Here is a 17,223-nt window from a genome sequence, read left to right as displayed (position 1 = left end):
GCAGCTTAATATTAAAGAATATGTTTAAGAGTATTTTTTAACTCGTAAAGCAATAGGAGATATATTTACTTAATTTTATCTCAAATACTAATAAGATTAGACTTTTAATGGCTTTTCTTGTAACTTACTTTGATATATCAAACTTATATACGTGGAACTTAAAACTTATATACTTATATATGTAAGCCCCTTTTGTCTTTCTGAAAGATTCTTAAAAGAAAAAACTTTTTCATATATGACACCATTATGTTTTGAGACAATACGGTATTTTATTGCACATTTCTGCATATTTAAAAGGGGGAAAATTTGAAAACTGAGGTAAGAGATTTGCTTTTAAATCCCTAGTCATTTCAATTTTGATCAATACTGATTATATAACATAATTTTAAAAATAATTTATTATATGACAGTAGTGTAAATTTAACGTTAAAAATGCTTAACAGCAGTTTTTCATTTGCTAAATATAGAATGATATATAAATGGAAGTTTTATTTGATAAATATGAAAGGTATTTTAGAGAGTTTCATGTTTTTCTGCAATGGGTAACACTATAAACATCGGTCTTTTGCTACAAAAATACATTCTCAAAATATGCTTATGGTTTTCCATGTATAGCTTAATTGAAAATATTTATGAAGCAATATTAAATATTAGTTCTAACTTAGGCGTAAATTTCTGCTATGTTTACAGTTTTCTCGCGCTCCTAATTTTTTAAATGTATACAATGAAGTATTTATTATTTAATTAGTTTTTTTATAACTGCATTAATAGATGGTACATTATTTGCAAAGTTTTGACATGATATCACCTTTTTTACGAAATGAAGGAAAGTAAAATTATTGTTTATTCTTAAGCTACAAATTTTGAACAAGGCTGACATATCTATGCTAAATTTTATAATGGTGCCATAAATATTTTTCATTATTCAATAACAACTATAAATTTTTATAATTACTTAAAAATAGTAAAAGAGTGGATTATAAAGCACTGTGTTTAATAAAAATAATATAATATTAAGAATGGCAACTTTTGATTAAAATATAGATTCAAAATATTATTTCCTGACGCACTGCAAAATCTGAAAGTAACACAGTCTATTGTAAACGAATTTTTCAGGATGCACTTTTGGATATAATTTGATCTGAGAAATAAACATTACTACAAGGTAATTCAACAAACAATCTCTATACTGCTTCATTAAATAGATGACTTATGATGGAAGCCTTCTTTTATAAAATACTGTGGTTTAATGTTGCAAACGAAGTTTCAGCTTAAGTTTGGAAATTAATATAGAGGGAAAGTTAAAAAGAGTCTTTCAAAACTAACAAGTTAGCATATGAATAGCATTAGGGAAGAATATAAAACACATTTCAGTATACATTCAGTATTTATTTCATAATAAGGAAACATTTTTCACTATATAAATAGCATAAGGAAATACTTTTTCAGTATATGAATGTAAAAAAACTTTTTAGTATATATCCAGTACTTATTTCAGTATACAAAAACCCATTTGATTATGTAAATAGCATAGGGAAAGAATTTTTCAGCATATGATTCATATATTATATTCATATATTAATATATCGATTTCTTTAATCAACTTTCGATTTCTTTAAAAAACATTAACATTTAAGAACTAATCAATAGAAAAAATGCAAATAAACAAAACGTAAACATATTTAATTAAAATAAAACAAACATTCTCTATTCGTAAAAAGCAAATTTAAAGTTAATTAAATTTTTAAATTATGAAATTTAATTGCAATCAAATAAATGATTAATTATTGCTGCGAACTAATCTACAATATCATTTAAATTCTGAGAGCATATATAAATTACGTGAAAGTATCAAAATCCATGAATAAATATATAATTCCAAAAAATTTTTTAATCGTAAAAAAAATTTTTAAATGTATAAGTGAATAATTGTTGAGCAGGCAGGAGACAAACTTATCAAGGGAAGTTGCCTCCAAACCTAACTCTTCAATTATTCAATTCGTGTTTCGTCATCCATGTATTCAGAATTTAAATGATATTGCAGATTAGTTCGCAGCAATAATTAATCATTCATTTGTTTACAATTAAATTTCATAATTTAAAATTTAATTAACTTTTAATTTACTTTTTACGAATAGAGAATGTTTTTTAAATTCAAATTTCATTACTTAAATCAATGCACAAGAGAATTATTTAAATTCAAAATTTAACTTAATGTTTATTAAAAGTAAAACTATTATTTAACTAAAATATTTATTCTTTTTAATTAAAATAAAAATGTATTTTTTATTCACGAGAGATGCCTTTGACAAGAATTTTTGTGTCGGTTATGGAACTTGAAGGGCATCAAAAGGACTTTTGAAATCTGCACTGAAATTGAACTTATTGAGATCTGTAGTTTTCAAAGCTTTATTTTTTTTATATGAGATAAGGTTGGTTTGGTTTGTTTAAAAAAAAAAAAAAAAAAAAAAAAAAAAAGATCTAAAATGAGAAAAGATATATATATTTTTTTTTTTACTTTTCAAACGAAAATATCAAATGCTACTCAGCTGACTACCTCCTATCCAACCTTTTTCACATTTTAAATGATTTTTAAAATTATTTGGATGATTACTCCAGGAACCAAACCTTTTTAGTAAGATCGGTCAAAAGTACGCAATTTGTCTAGTAATTTAATGAAAGAAAAAAAAAAAAAAAAAAAGAAAGAAAGAAAGAAAGAAAAAGAAAGACACGAAAAAAAAAAATAGGATATTTACACCAGTTTTTTTTCTTAAATAATATTGTAATTATTTAGTAAAATCATATCTTCTTCTATAATGCATACCACATTACTTCATTTTGTTTCAATTGTAGAAGATATTAAAGTTAAGTAAAAATTTCAAATTACCTTTGAATGCCACTTCCAGATACTTTTACAACAGGTAAACGAGTAAACAAAAAGTTATCATTTCTAGTCTCCTCTCCTGAAATTAAGCTCATACTCTATACATAACTGTAAATAAATTAAATGAATATTGTAGAAAAAGTAGAAATCTTCTTCATTAAAATTTCTGAATTTATGTGTTCATTGATACTGTACTATCAAAAATGCAAATTGTGTGTCTTTCAAATTGCAAATTCATAGATATGCAAGAAATTCGTATTATATTTAATTGTAGGGAGTTATGAAACTAGCATTATTTTCAGTCATAAATGTAAAGACCTACATTCATTTAAGTCAATCAGAGTTTTACGTCTGCTTTCTAAACATTTGTCAATAAAATAAATATAACTCAAATATTTTTTTATACAAATCAGAAAGATCTTACACAGAGATGTAACCAGATAGCCATTATCTATACTGTTTTAATGATTTGAAGCATCATAATATGCATTTTTGTAAGACTCATTTGATAACACTGTAGTTAGCTAGGTCATTAGTGAAACAATCATAGATGACTCAATGCTAAAGAAAAAGATGCAAGAATTCTGAATACAGTTGAGAAAATTCATAATTATCTGATTGTTTTATAATTCTACATTTCCTATGAGCTATAATTTTATTGCAATTCTTACCCATTACAATTAGGAATATATTAATCCTAGAAGTATTTGACATTCATTTAAAAGAAATTCAAAACAATTTAGAGAAACTACTATTTTCTACTTTTATATATGTATTAGTTTTCAATAACAAGAGGATTTCCCAAAAATTTTGGTCCAGTTTAATGCAAAATTAGAGCACAAAATTTAAATCATATTTTTCGTATCAATTCATTTTATGATGAAACTGAAACATTCGAAGTTTATTGCAAAAGTTGCCTTCAAGAAGCAAAATGATTGTGTCACAGTATCAATGCGAATTCGTAAATATTACTAAAATGCATTACTATAATATGTAATATAATAAGGACTAGTAAATACGGACAATATACAAAACTAATAAGAACTATATGTAATCCTCTTAACACGCACCATCACCACTACACTCATATTTTAACAATAAAATGAAAAAAAGTTTTTTTTTTTTTTTTTTGAGCAATCCAGCACTCAAAAAAGCATGTGATTCGATTTTATACAAGTATATAGTATGAATCATAGCCAACATGCTAATTAAGCCTTACGTGAATATTAAAAAGAATACATATCGAAGTATAAAAAATGAGTAACTCCATGAAGTTATAAATTTATATGCAACATTTTGTTACATGCAGATGCAATAATGAACATTGTAGTAGAGTTTTTATGGCTGGGAAAAGAGATAGAGAAGCTTTTTTTCCCTCCCTGTGGAGTGTAAGAGGAAGAAAATGTTTAACGTTGAGGTAAAGAAATCCAGATAAACAATTAGTATAGTTGTTGTTTACAGTGGTGCACATAGATAAACTGAATTCTACATTTACCTAATAACACACCTCTCATTGACTTAGCTATTTCACAGTATATCTTTGCTTATTATTGTGAACTGAGAAACTAAAACTACAGTTAATTACAGATTAAAAAAAACAATAAGATTTGTAAAATTATTAAAACAAAAAGATAATTTTGTTTGATTTAAAACGTAAACTATGGAACTTAACATGCATTCTTTCAACATATCTTTTTCCAATAGTTTAATGCCTAGACGCACTAAATACTTTCATTTTTTTTAAACAATTTCTCTCTGGATACTTTAATTTAAAAAAATCATGCACGAAGCGAACCCGGATTTTAAAATTTAATTATGATTGATATTCAAAATCATATGTTTCTAAAGCATATATGATTCATAAATATGTGTTCATATGATTCATATGATTCATAAAAATGTTATATTTTTTTATTCCAAACAATTTGTCATATAAATACAAAAAGAAATTGTACCTGAAACGTTTCAGTCAGTGAAAAGAAAAGACAATATAAAATATGTACAGTTTTTATCCTTGAAATCTATATAAAGGAAATTCGATTAAGTTTTTATTTCACTAAATTTTATCTTTAATTAAAAATCTACAAGAAAAGTTAGTCGGTTCAAAGTTGCTAGGCAAAGAATTGCTACAAAATAGAATCTCACTCAGAAATATTAATTTTAATTTCGCTACAGATTTTTGGCGAGCATAATTTAAGATATTCTGAAAATTAAGAACTACCGAAGAAAACATTCAAAATTGTCTTAGAAAGTTGGCCACTGTAAGTTCAACAAGTTGTAAGGATCTTAAGTTTTACTAACGTTTATTTTATTTTAAATCTTTACTATCACTTCATATTTTCTACTTCCGGCCAGAATTAAAAGCTTTAACTTATTTATGCAAATTTGTCTGGCGAACGCCAAGTACTTAAGTTGTGGCTTTTTGCCAAGCGAGAGAGAGGAAGGAGTTAGTAGAAGCAGGCCGCTTGCCTTAGCTGTTTTTACTCGGTTGCTGGTTGCCTTCCAGGCCAGAGGTTTAATCCTCTTAATAATTTTAAACGTATTGTAGTGTTAACAATGCTCTGTACTACATACGGCTTCCTGTTAATATACGGCCAATCTTCCACGTAAGCCCTTGTTTATTATTCCAAAGTTAAGTTAGTGTTTAGTTAATATTTTTATATTCTTAAATTCAGACCACAAGTGGTTGGTCTCTGTATTCCGAAGTCCGGAAATTATTGTAAAAAGTGAAAAATAAAGGGTTTCGTATACCCTTCCTGTGTATCTTGTCTACTTCCCACATTTACTGAACATAGCTTTAGTAAGCTCCCTGTTCCGAGTCAGGTTCTTGAATGTTCCTCAAGCAAGTAAGGCGGAACACTGAACCTGATAGTGGCGCCCGACGAAGAAGAATAACCATGGCCGAATTTCAAGAAGAACCTGTGCTGCCTGCAGAAGCGGCTCAAAATCCAGAAATGCCAGCTGCCGCCCTGGAAGGATTTGGTTACATCGTCCAGACCATGCGCGCTTCGATGAAACCAGAAGCAACATTTAATGGAAACTCACCGGTAACCAGTTTTTTGGAAAAATTAGAGGACCACTTCATGATGTATCCCGTGCACGAGTTCCAGAAAGTTACCTTAGCTACCAGCGCTTTGAGGGGCCAAGCGCTTAATTGGTTCAAATGTCTAGGCAAAAGTTTCTTGGGTCAAGCAGGAAGTCCCACCTATACTTACGAAAATTTCAAAACTGCCCTAGTAAAAGCCTTCCCTGTCGTAAGGGATCGTGCGAAATTAGAAACGGAAATTTTCAGCATATATCAGCAAAGAATCGAAAATCTTTCCACCTTTATTTTAAGAAAAATTCACGTATTCGAACTCTTGTATGGAAACCGTCCGGATCCTGATATAATTCAAGTGATTTTGCCGAAGTTACTTCCCCAAGTACAAGACTTTATTGAATTAAGGAATCCGACTACACTGGAAAAGTTATTTGAGCTAGCAATCCAGTCGAAGAACGGCGGACATTGAAAGAAGACGCCAGTATCAACAACGAAACCAATTTGGTGAGCCAAGACCACAGCAAAGTCAAGCATACGGCTACGGAAACAAAGCGAATCAATGGGCAAGGAAATCCGAGCATCCAAAAACAGCCGGCGAACGTCGACAGTTTAATAGCAATCCAGGAAAAAAGTCTCAAGGCCAGTGGAAAAAGAAGGAAAGCATGGAAAGAAAAAAATATTTAAACTAAAACGGATTTCTGCTGACGGGAGGGTGTGGAAATCCGAAGGCCAAGAAAACCCCTCTTCCTTCAAGTTAAATACAGTTATTGTGAAAAATTTGACTCTTCCGAAGATTGAAGTGTTGGTGAATAACATCCCAGCCACCGCACTCCTGGATACAGGCGCGCAGTGTTCCTGTGTGGCAGAAGATTTTTTTAGGAAGTATTTTCGTAAATATCGCATATATAATTCGGATAATACGACAGTGTTAGCTGCGCAAGGAGAAAGATGTAAGTGCATAGGTAAATTACCGCTATACATTCGTATCAAGGACGAACAAGTAAAGGTTATGTTTTTTATAGTAAAGAATCTGCAAGCACATATTATTTTAGGAATAGATTTTCTTTCAGAGGAATGCTGGATTTTAATGAAGCATCCCTTAAGCTGACGATGAAACCAGTTCGAGAAGAAAAAACGGAACCGCCAATGTTAAACCTTGACCACCTGCCTAAGGAAGAGCAACAAAGAATCCGACAAGTGGTAAGTGAATTTGCTTCGTTATTTAGTGATATTCCAGGATTTACTCAAGTTACTAACCATAGTATTGACACCGGAGATTCAATGCCAGTTCGCCACAAAGCATATCGGTATGATAAGAATAAAGAAAAAATTATAGAATGGCACATTAGCGATATGCTACGTAAAAAGATCATAATGCCCATCTCAAGTAGTTATGCTAGCCCGGTGGTTTTATGTAAGAAAAACAAATGACTATCCATTATCACATCCAAAAAGGTGGCGTTTCGCGATTGACTATTGTAAATTAAACTCCATAACTAAATATCCGGTATATCCGTTACCTATTATTGAAGAAATTCTAAGGAACATAATGTCTACCAAATATATGACGACTTTAGACTTAACGACTGGTTATTTTCAAATAGGGGTTAGACCGGAGGACGTGCCTAAGACTGCTTTTATAACCAAGTCTGGCACTTATGCATTCCTGCGTATGCCGTTTGGCCTTTCAGGGGCACCAGCAACATTTCAGCGATGTATGGACATTGTGTTAAGGCCTGTTCTTGGAAAGTCCACATTTATCTATTTAGACAATATCATTATTACTAGTGATAATCTGGACCAACATGTACAGGATTTAAGACAGGTGTTTTCTTTATTAAATGAGGCCGGTCTAAAAGTTAATGTCGAAAAGTGCAAATTTGCAGCCCCTGAATTAAAATATTTAGGTTACAAAATATCTCAGAAAGGAATCGAGACAGACGAATCAAAAATAATCGCTGTGCAAAAGTATCCGCCGCCAAATACTGCTAAGAAGCTCTCTTCTTTTCTAGGACTTTGTTCATATTATAGGTCCTTTATAAAAGATTTTGCAGCTATTGCTGAACCATTGTTAAAATTAAAAAGGAAAAAGGCAAGAATCTCGTGGACGGCCGAAGCCAATAGTGCTTTCGAAAAATTAAAGCAAGCATTAATGCAAGCCCCTGTGTTGAAATTTCCTGAAAAGGATGAGAATTTAGAAATTTCAGCAGATGCTTCGGATTATGCGGTAGGAGCGGTACTTTCGCAAAATCAGCAGCCCGTGGCATTTTTTAGTCGAACTTTAAATCAAACACAAAGAAATTATTCCGCGACCGAGAGAGAGGCACTTGCAGTTCTGTTAGCAGTGCAAAAGTTCCAAGTCTATTTTGGAAAGGCGCCAATAACAGTGTATTCTGATCATGTGGCGGTAACTAGATTGTACTCAGGGAAAAACTTATCCCCAAGGTTAATAAGATGGGCACTCAAGCTACAAGAATGTAATCTGGTAATCAAGCATACCCCCGGAAAGGAAAATATCATAGCAGATGCCCTATCCAGAATAAAAATAGATGAAGAAGGTAATACTGTAAAGGTGGCAATGCTCACAGCATGTACAATAAATTCCCGAGAAACTGTAATAACCGAACTGGATAAGGATCCTGAGTTTGGAAACATTTATGAGTATTTAAAGGATCCTGAAAATTTTAGCCACCAAGATATTGTGGCGATAAGAAATAGGGCGGCCCATTACGAACTAATAGATGGTCTATTATTTTATACAAAAACTACAAATTCCAACAACGAATTTCGACCTGTTATCCCAGCTAGTCTTAGATTAAATATCCTGCAAGAGTTACATGACAGCCCTTTAGCTTCTCATGCTGGTATTCGGAAAACCATCCAACGCGTACGCGAAGCAGTTTATGTTCCCGAGCTGCAAAAGTTAACAAGAGCGTATGTCCAGTCCTGCCCAACATGTCAAGCAGTTAATTATATTAATTTCCGCCCGGCCAGGTTTCTAAATAGCATTAAATCCGAATTTCCAAATGAAATAATTGCCATCGATTTATTGGGCCCTTTCCCAAAAAGTCAGTTAAATAAAAGTCGGTATCTCCTTGTTATGGTTGATCATTTTAGTAAGTGGACCGAAATTGTTCCCTTAAAACGAGCCTCCGCGAAATTAGTTACTGATTCTATTTTAAATAAATATATTTTAAAATACGGGGGGCCCCTAAAAGTTATATCGGATAATGGTCCTCAATTTGTAAGTAATATATTTGAAGACATGTGCCAAAAACTGGGCATACGTCATTTAAAAATGGTCCCGTTTCGGCCGCAATTAAATATAGCGGAACGGGTCAATAGAAATATAGTGAAAATTATCCGTAGTTATGTTAAAAATTTTCATAAAAGCTGGGATAACTATGTCAATGAATTTGCTTTCACCCTTAGGACCGCAAAACATGATACAACGGGCAAAACTCCTGCTGAGTTATTTTTAGGCAGAAAGATTATAACGCCGTTAGATAAATTATTTTATGTTCAACAAAGAGCCCCAGAATTTAAAATGGGTGATATAGAAAAATTAATTAAAGAAGCAAAAAAGAACACTGAAGTAACACAAAGAAAACAGAAGCTCTATTATGATTTGAAACAACGGGGAGTAACTTATAAAGTAGGAGATGAAGTATTAAAAATTAAGCATTCACTTTCTTCAGCACCAGAAGATAAAACCGCCAAATTTTTTCCACAATTTGAAGGACCATATGTCATACAAAAAATAACTCAGGATGTAGTGGTGTTAAAAGCCAGGAATGGTGAAACATGCTCCGCAAACATTGACCAAATAAAACCATACTATGACCGTAATAAAATGCAAATATTTACAGATCTTTTGCAGGATCTGGCACTGCAGGCACAAGCTCCAGAGGTGGAACAACGACAAGTACAAGGGCAAGCCATTAGGAGGCAGGAGCAATTGAAAAGAAAGTTTCCCCGTTGGAAAATTGAAGGTAACAAGAAAAAGAAGCCGTTCCACCGACCAGAAAAGAGAGAGAGCACGACCACCCCCAGAATAAAGAAGGGAGATGAGGTCTACCTTTATCGCCAAAAAGGCGAGAAATGAGTTGTTACCTATTTTGGTATGTTTTTTAATTACTCGCGAGTAAAACTAAAGTTGATGTATAATAGGAATGTGTAAATACTTGAATATTGTTAAAGTTACTGTAAAAAATTTTATTTAAAAGATTCTGGCAAGAAAGAAGTTTTGGTCTGAAAGACTTTTGAAATGTAGTGTTTCAATGTAGAAGAATTGGCACTTGCTTGGAAAAGAATAGAAGTTAACAATGTACTACTAATGTATGTTTTAAATTGCGTAAAATTAACGGCATGTTAATATGTTCTTATATACAATGTGAACTGTTATTTTAAATGTTAAGAAATACTGTGATATCGTAAAAGTGAAAGTAATGCCAAAAGTTTTAAACTTATTCGTGTGACTGAAAAAAAAAAAAAAAAAAAAAAGGAGAAAAGTATTGTGAATATGTGTTAAAGGTTGAATGAATGTAGTTAGGCTCTCTGACGCTACACTTCAGAGTTAGCCACTTTCAGAATAGTACCTCAGGGTTTAGAGATGAAGACAGGGTGGTGTTACGAGGTGTTTTCTTTTACAACACATGTCAGAGAGCACGGGGAGAGATAATTAAAATAAAGTCATGAATGAAATAAGAATGTTAAGAGAAATATAAATATTCATGTTACTTGCCATTTCATTGTGTAACATTTCATTAAACTAGTTTTCCTTCCAGATCTCTGGAAGGAACCAGATTTCAACTAAAAGCTCCTGTTTAGATGCAGTACAGATGAAAAGTAATTGTCCATGGAGCTGATAATGTAAAAACAATTTTTTTTTTTTTTAAATTTCTAGTTTCTAGTGAGAAATGTTTGTAAAAGATTGGCCTCGCGTTAGATTCTAGAGCTAAAAGTTTTCAACAAGGTCGTTTTAGACCTCAGTTTCAAACTAATTAACTCTGGCGGGAAGTATGTAAGGATCTTAAGTTTTACTAACGTTTATTTTATTTTAAATCTTTACTATCACTTCTTATTTTCTACTTCCAGCCAGAATTAAAAGCTTTAACTTATTTATGCAAATTTGTCTGGCGAACGACGAGTACTTAAGTTGTGGCTTTTTGCCAAGCGAGAGAGAGGAAGGAGTTAGTAGAAGCAGGCCGCTTGCCTTAGCTGTTTTTACTCGGTTGCTGGTTGCCTTCCAGGCCAGAGGTTTAATCCTCTTAATAATTTTAAACGTATTGTAGTGTTAACAGTGCTCTGTACTACATACGGCTTCCTGTTAATATATGGCCAATCTTCCACGTAGGCCCTTGTTTATTATTCCAAAGTTAAGTTAGCATTTAGTTAATATTTTTATATTCTTATGTTCAGACTACAAGTGGTTGGTCTCTGTATTCCGAAGTCCGGAAATTATTGTAAAGAGTGAAAAATAAAGGGTTTCGTGTACCCTTCCTGTGTACCTTGTCTACTTCCCACATTTATTGAACATAGCTTTAGTAAGCTCCCTGTTCCGAGTCAGGTTCTTGAATGTTCCCCAAGCAAGTAAGGCGGAACACTGAACCTGATAAAGTAACTACAAAATTTTCGAATAAAATGTATATGAAAAATTAAATAATACTTTTAAAGTGCTAAATAAGAAATATCTAAATCTAAAAGTAAATGTAAGCAATCCTATTTAAAGCGACTACTCAAAATTCCATATCTGTTTAATCTTGAGAGAATGTGGTGAACTTGCGTAATGATTAAAAACCAATGTTTATTATTCTCAAAAACGCTGTTCGTCTTAGAGGGAGATAGTCACCAAGAATGTTCACTGCAAGTATACATTATTTCTAAAAAACAAACAAACAAACAAAAAAAACAAAAAAAAGCTGCAGGAAGATTTTCGTGATTTTCCTAAAGTATAATGTGCATATGAACCAGTTCCTGAGAATGTACTCCACAAAGGAATCCCACCCCCCTTAAGCAGATAGCCGTAGTGTGCTTTGGCATAATCTAATAAATCCAAATCCTACTGAAATATTATGCATAGCTGACTTTCTTCATAACTAACAAATCGTCATTCAAGTAACTGACCGCACGCTGTGCATGGAAATTTTAATGACATTTTAAGAATAAACTGAAACAAAACAAGAAATAATTTTCACTATAAGAGTATTAGCCTAACAAAAGTGAAGAAAATAATTTCAAAATTAACTTAGCAATTTTTTTATAAATAAGGTCATGCAGTTACTTACCTTCCTTTTTCTAATCTTTTTTAGATAATACTTTTCATAAAAAATTAGCAGTAAAAACTTTATAAAAATGATTTATTAATGACCTTTGTTAGTTAACTATGTCGGTTTAAAATTCTGTTAAGTGCTATAAGTTGCATTAATTTTCTATGCTTAAGTCTCCTTCTTACTTTTTCAGCTAAAATTTATTAGTTAATAAAAAATATGAAAGTAAAAATTATCCTTCTTTCCATCTTGCGCTCACAAATCATTACGGGAATATCCATTTACAGTTATTAAAGCCTGAAAAAAGCATGTCTGCGATGTTATTGTCATGCGATGATTTGTATATACTTTATTTTTTACGACGATGTTTTTAAACCGCGAAGTTTTTGAACCGCTTTATTTTCGACGACAATGTTTTAGAACTGCGTTGTTTTCTCTGCGACGTTTTCATCCGCGATGCTTTCGGCTGTAGCCTGATTTTCAACAGTCAGCAGTCCAGTATACAAAGTATTGAATGAAAAACTGTTGCCAAAACCACATTTCTAAAAGAAGGAAACTATTTAAAATGATGCGATTTCATCAAAAAAAGATTTTAAAAAAATTTTGAATTTTTAAAAAATCGCTTGGAAGTGCACTGTTTCTTGTCTAGATGCACCTGTGTACCAAATTTCGTAGCCCTGGGTCTATTAGCTTACGTGCAGCATGAACGAAAGACAGACTCTTTCTTTTATTATATGTAGAGATAAGTGTTAGAAGAAATCCATTGCAACTTATTAAGTTCCTACGACCAAATTGTTCCACAAACAGTGTTCAGAAGCAAATGTCCACCAGTAAAAAAGAAGAAAAGTGGTAAGTAAATAAGTAAGAAAATACATACAAATAATTTGTCGGATCAGACCTACTGTAGTGAAATGTCAAACAATCTCTACTAATAAAATATACCTCTATATTTGAAGGTGGTAAATGCCAATAAAAGGGCTAAAGGGTTAATGTCAATAACAATAATGTAAACTTTTTTCAGTAAGTATCCCGAGACCTGATTATTCTTGTGCTTAATTAATTTATAAATTGATAAATGTTTATTTAGCTTGATATTTATGAATAACATGTTTTTAACATAAATGTAGTTTGCCTGGTATTTGAATTATGAAACTAACATTTATTAATTTCTAGGCTGTTGAAATCATATCTAAATTGTACGAAGCTCTTCTTAAGTATGATGCTGTTATGGTGGAAATTAATCCACTAGTAGAAGATTCTGCTGGTGATGGTAAGCATATTAAATGCGACATTTTTATGTTAGCAACATCTTTTGAGGAGTTTTCCCAAAGTTCTTTGGGTCATTGCATTACACTAGCATGCAGTTGTGACTTGGAAAATGTTGCCATAGTGCAAAACAGTAATTATCTTCTGCATGGCCTTTCATATAGACTTTTCTGCTGAGTCTTTAAAAAAAAAAAAGGAGGTTCTCAAAATGTTCCCATTCTATAAAGCATGAGCTATTTGGTATAACTTTGGAATTTAATCAGTCTGTAACTTACAAACTGAGTGATTTAATAATAATAAATGTGCTTCTTAATAATTTAATAATGTATCTGTATAATTTAAAATGCATTTAATTTATGTCCAACTAACTGTTTCTGCAACAATGGATGCTAAAGAAAACAAAAATTAGGAACTTGAATTGTTATAAAATAGGGCAGTTCCTCCTTTTTTTCCCCTTTCACCCCTTTTTTTATTTGCATTTGCAGTTAAAGAAAGTTGTGTTTTGACCTTTAAAAATATAACTTTACACATTTTACTATGTACTTTACATCAATTACAAATGTTTGATTTCTTTAGCAATTTAGTTCATACGCGACGTTAAATACAGACTTATTCCGTGCTTTTCCTCATGATAACAGTTCAGCTGCACGTGCGCAAATATGGTTCCCAGACAAAGGCCCACTGGACGAAAGCCCACTATGATAATTGCCCACGCGACAAATACCCACAGCGACGAAAGCACACGTTTATAAAAGCCCACATACATGTAAACCCATGCTGATGAAAGCCCACATAATCAAAAGGGACTTATGGTTTTTTTATTACTAAGCCGTGTATTTATAATTTTAATTATAATAAATGGAGTATTCAGATCTGAATTTTAATGTGTCAAATATGTCTGTTTGTATATTTTATCACTACTTTATTTGTTTAATTTATTAGGTTGAAAGCAAACTTTTTACTCTCTGATTAAATGATTAGCTGTAACGTTTCGATGATAAATCTGAAATTGCATTTTATTATTTATTTACTTATTTAACTTATGTATAGATGTGTATGTGTATGTGAAAATGAAATGTATGGTATGTGTATGTGAAAATGAAAAGTATCATTGTGGATTTTTCTCACGTGCTACTTTTAAGGTAATATGGCTGAGTTTCATTAGTAAAACTATTAACTTTTTAATTAAACACTTGAATTTTATTTTATTTCTTTTTAGTTTTTCCTTTAGTTCCTTTTTAGTTTAGGAATATTAAAACAGTGAAGAACAATGAAAACTTGGCTAAGAGATATTTTATTCTTTACTTTAGACTGAACTTATTATCAAAGTTTAAACATATTTCTCATTGAAAGCTTTTTTGAATGTAACAATTATAATTTGGCGATTTTCTAGAGATTTTCTTTTAGATATCTGAATAAATTAAAACTGTCAGCTGAAACCCTGTCAGAAAATGAATTCCAAATGTAACCTCTTAATCTTTAAACTACAGCAATTTGAAATAGTGTTTTTTAATTTTAATTTTTTTTTGGGGGGGGTTTATGAAACAACTCTTAGAAGTCAACATATCTACAAATTTAAGTACAATCACCTCAAACTATAGTAATAAATATGTAGCATTTTATTAAAGATTGTGAAGATTGCAAAGAACTATGCATATAATAACATCTAATAAAATTTTGTAACTACATAAATATACATATATAGAGAGAGAGTCATCAGATTCAAAGTTCTTTGTATTTAGATTCTAAGTATACATATTATATATAGTATTATGTATAGCAATAGAAAATTAGTGTTTATGTTTCAAATTGTAATTTTTTAATAATTTGTCTTGCATTTGCTGTATATTTGTTCAAGGTGTATGGATATCAGTTACATAACATGAAAAATACACAGAAAGTAGCTGTTCTTATGTAACAGCTGATTGTGAAAGAAAAATTACAGTGCTCTTAATTACAGTTATAGTGCTTTTAAATCTCCCTATTGTAAATAGCCATTTTCTAATTGACATTAGATTAAATTAATTCCATTATCCATTAGAAAATAATTATAGTGATTATATCTATTGAGGACATTTCTAAGAGATTGCCTCTTGAAAGAGACCTATATTTTTTGTGAACATAAACAAACATTGCCAGTGAATATCACATTTCTAAGACCACCATATCTACAAGCAAAATCCTTTAAAACCGTGAACAGTTGCGTTTATAGAGGGCTCACTATATTTTTAATAAAACACGTACATCTTCGTTATGCACTTGCTACATTTTGATTTTCTGTCAAAGCAGAGGAACAGTTCTATTTCTTTAGAAGTATGTGAAATTTAAAAAAATGGACATTATATGTCAAAAAGGGAATTAGATTCAAAAACACACCTCTTGAACATGTCTGAAATTCTTTATTCTACTCAGAATAAATTTATCTAAAGAAAATGTTTAATAAATATTAGAACTCAAAGGCTAAGTCAGGTCAAAGTAGTAAGGGTCATTTCGTCTGAATATATCGTTTCTTAATCATAAAGTAACTTTTCGAACAGCGAATGATACGGAAAAGACAGAATAAGTGTGAATGGCTGCGGACAAATGACACTATTTCGAACTCGGCATGAAAAGAGAACGGACAAAATGACACTAAGCCAAGGGAAGGCATGCCTTCGTGAAGGACTTTTAAAGGAAACTCGCTCGTATACTTGTTACACAAGGTAAAAACCACAAAAGTGCCCATGCAGTCAGCCTTTCCATTGGGATTTGAACCATGAACCGAGCGTGTTCAGCGTTTTTACCACTTGGCCACTGGTGAGCCTTGTGCTTACATGAAAAGCTTAAGAATTGGATGACTGACACTTTCTAAATGTACAGCTTTTATTTTATTTTTTATTAATTTTTATTCATCTAACTAATTATTTTTTTTTTTTCGATATTTGAACTTTTTCTCAGATTTATTTTCAAAGGAACAATGCCTTGAAAGTTTTGCAAATCGAAAATAAATGATTAAGTCTTAGATGAGATACGTTCTACCAATCAAAAAAATGTTTTCACGTTTAGAATGTAATATATGTAAGTTGTTATGCATACTGCTTATCTCAACAAATGCTCAAAATTATTTTCTCTTTTGAAATCAATAGAAATTTTTTTATGGATCTAACCCCTGTAAAACGTAGAATTTCATTTAAATTTTTGTTTGAATGTTAGCTTCAAGAATGGAGCTAACAAACAAGTTATAAGGTCTAATCATTCACAGGAGCATGCAAATTGTTAATGACCTTCTGTAAGATTGCTGATGACTTCTCACTAGTTAACAGTGTCTGCTGAGCAGTAAAGTCACGGAACACTAGTAGTTCAGTCCAAGTTTCGAATCCTGCGGACAAGCTGGCTGCATGGGCGTTTTCGTAGTTTTCCCCATGTGTAATTTGTATACTAGCCAGTCTTCCACAAAGGCATCCCTCTCCTTAGGCAGATTGCTCTAGAGGCTCTGCCGGGCTCACATACACCAAACCAAACCAAACTCACTAATCAACTTGATGTTTAGTAACAACAGAATAAGGATAAAGGCTGAAACCTTTTATCCAAGAGAACTATTTACAAGAGTACACCTTGTGCTTAACATATAGATCACTGCTTGTGGTTTTATGTTACATAGAAGTGAAGGGGCCACGTAATATTTACCTGAAGTAAGTAGACATTAGCTCTACATACTGACTAGAAAAACAACAACCTTCCGGCGTCTTCAAATCATGATGAAATTGTGACTCTAGCCAACACTG

At 31.6% G+C, this 17,223-nt stretch overlaps 1 protein-coding gene across 1 annotated transcript in view; it reads left to right on the top strand.

Moving 5' to 3' along the window:
* ScsbetaA (Succinyl-coenzyme A synthetase beta subunit, ADP-forming) overlaps window positions 1-17,223 on the top strand; it is a 149,164-nt gene that overhangs the window by 61,997 nt on the left and 69,944 nt on the right. The window contains exon 6 of the mRNA XM_085815540.1: window positions 13,367-13,463. Coding sequence (XP_085671666.1) covers window positions 13,367-13,463 — 97 coding nt within the window. The remainder of the gene's footprint in view (window positions 1-13,366; window positions 13,464-17,223) is intronic.

Source organism: Stegodyphus dumicola, chromosome 4 (genome assembly GCF_044657685.1).
Source record: "Stegodyphus dumicola isolate Sdum_Otavi_A_Nest chromosome 4, ASM4465768v1".
Lineage (NCBI taxonomy): Eukaryota > Metazoa > Arthropoda > Arachnida > Araneae > Eresidae > Stegodyphus > Stegodyphus dumicola.
The sequence above is the reverse complement of the archived record's forward strand: the minus strand, read 5'-3'. Positions and strand labels throughout refer to the sequence as shown.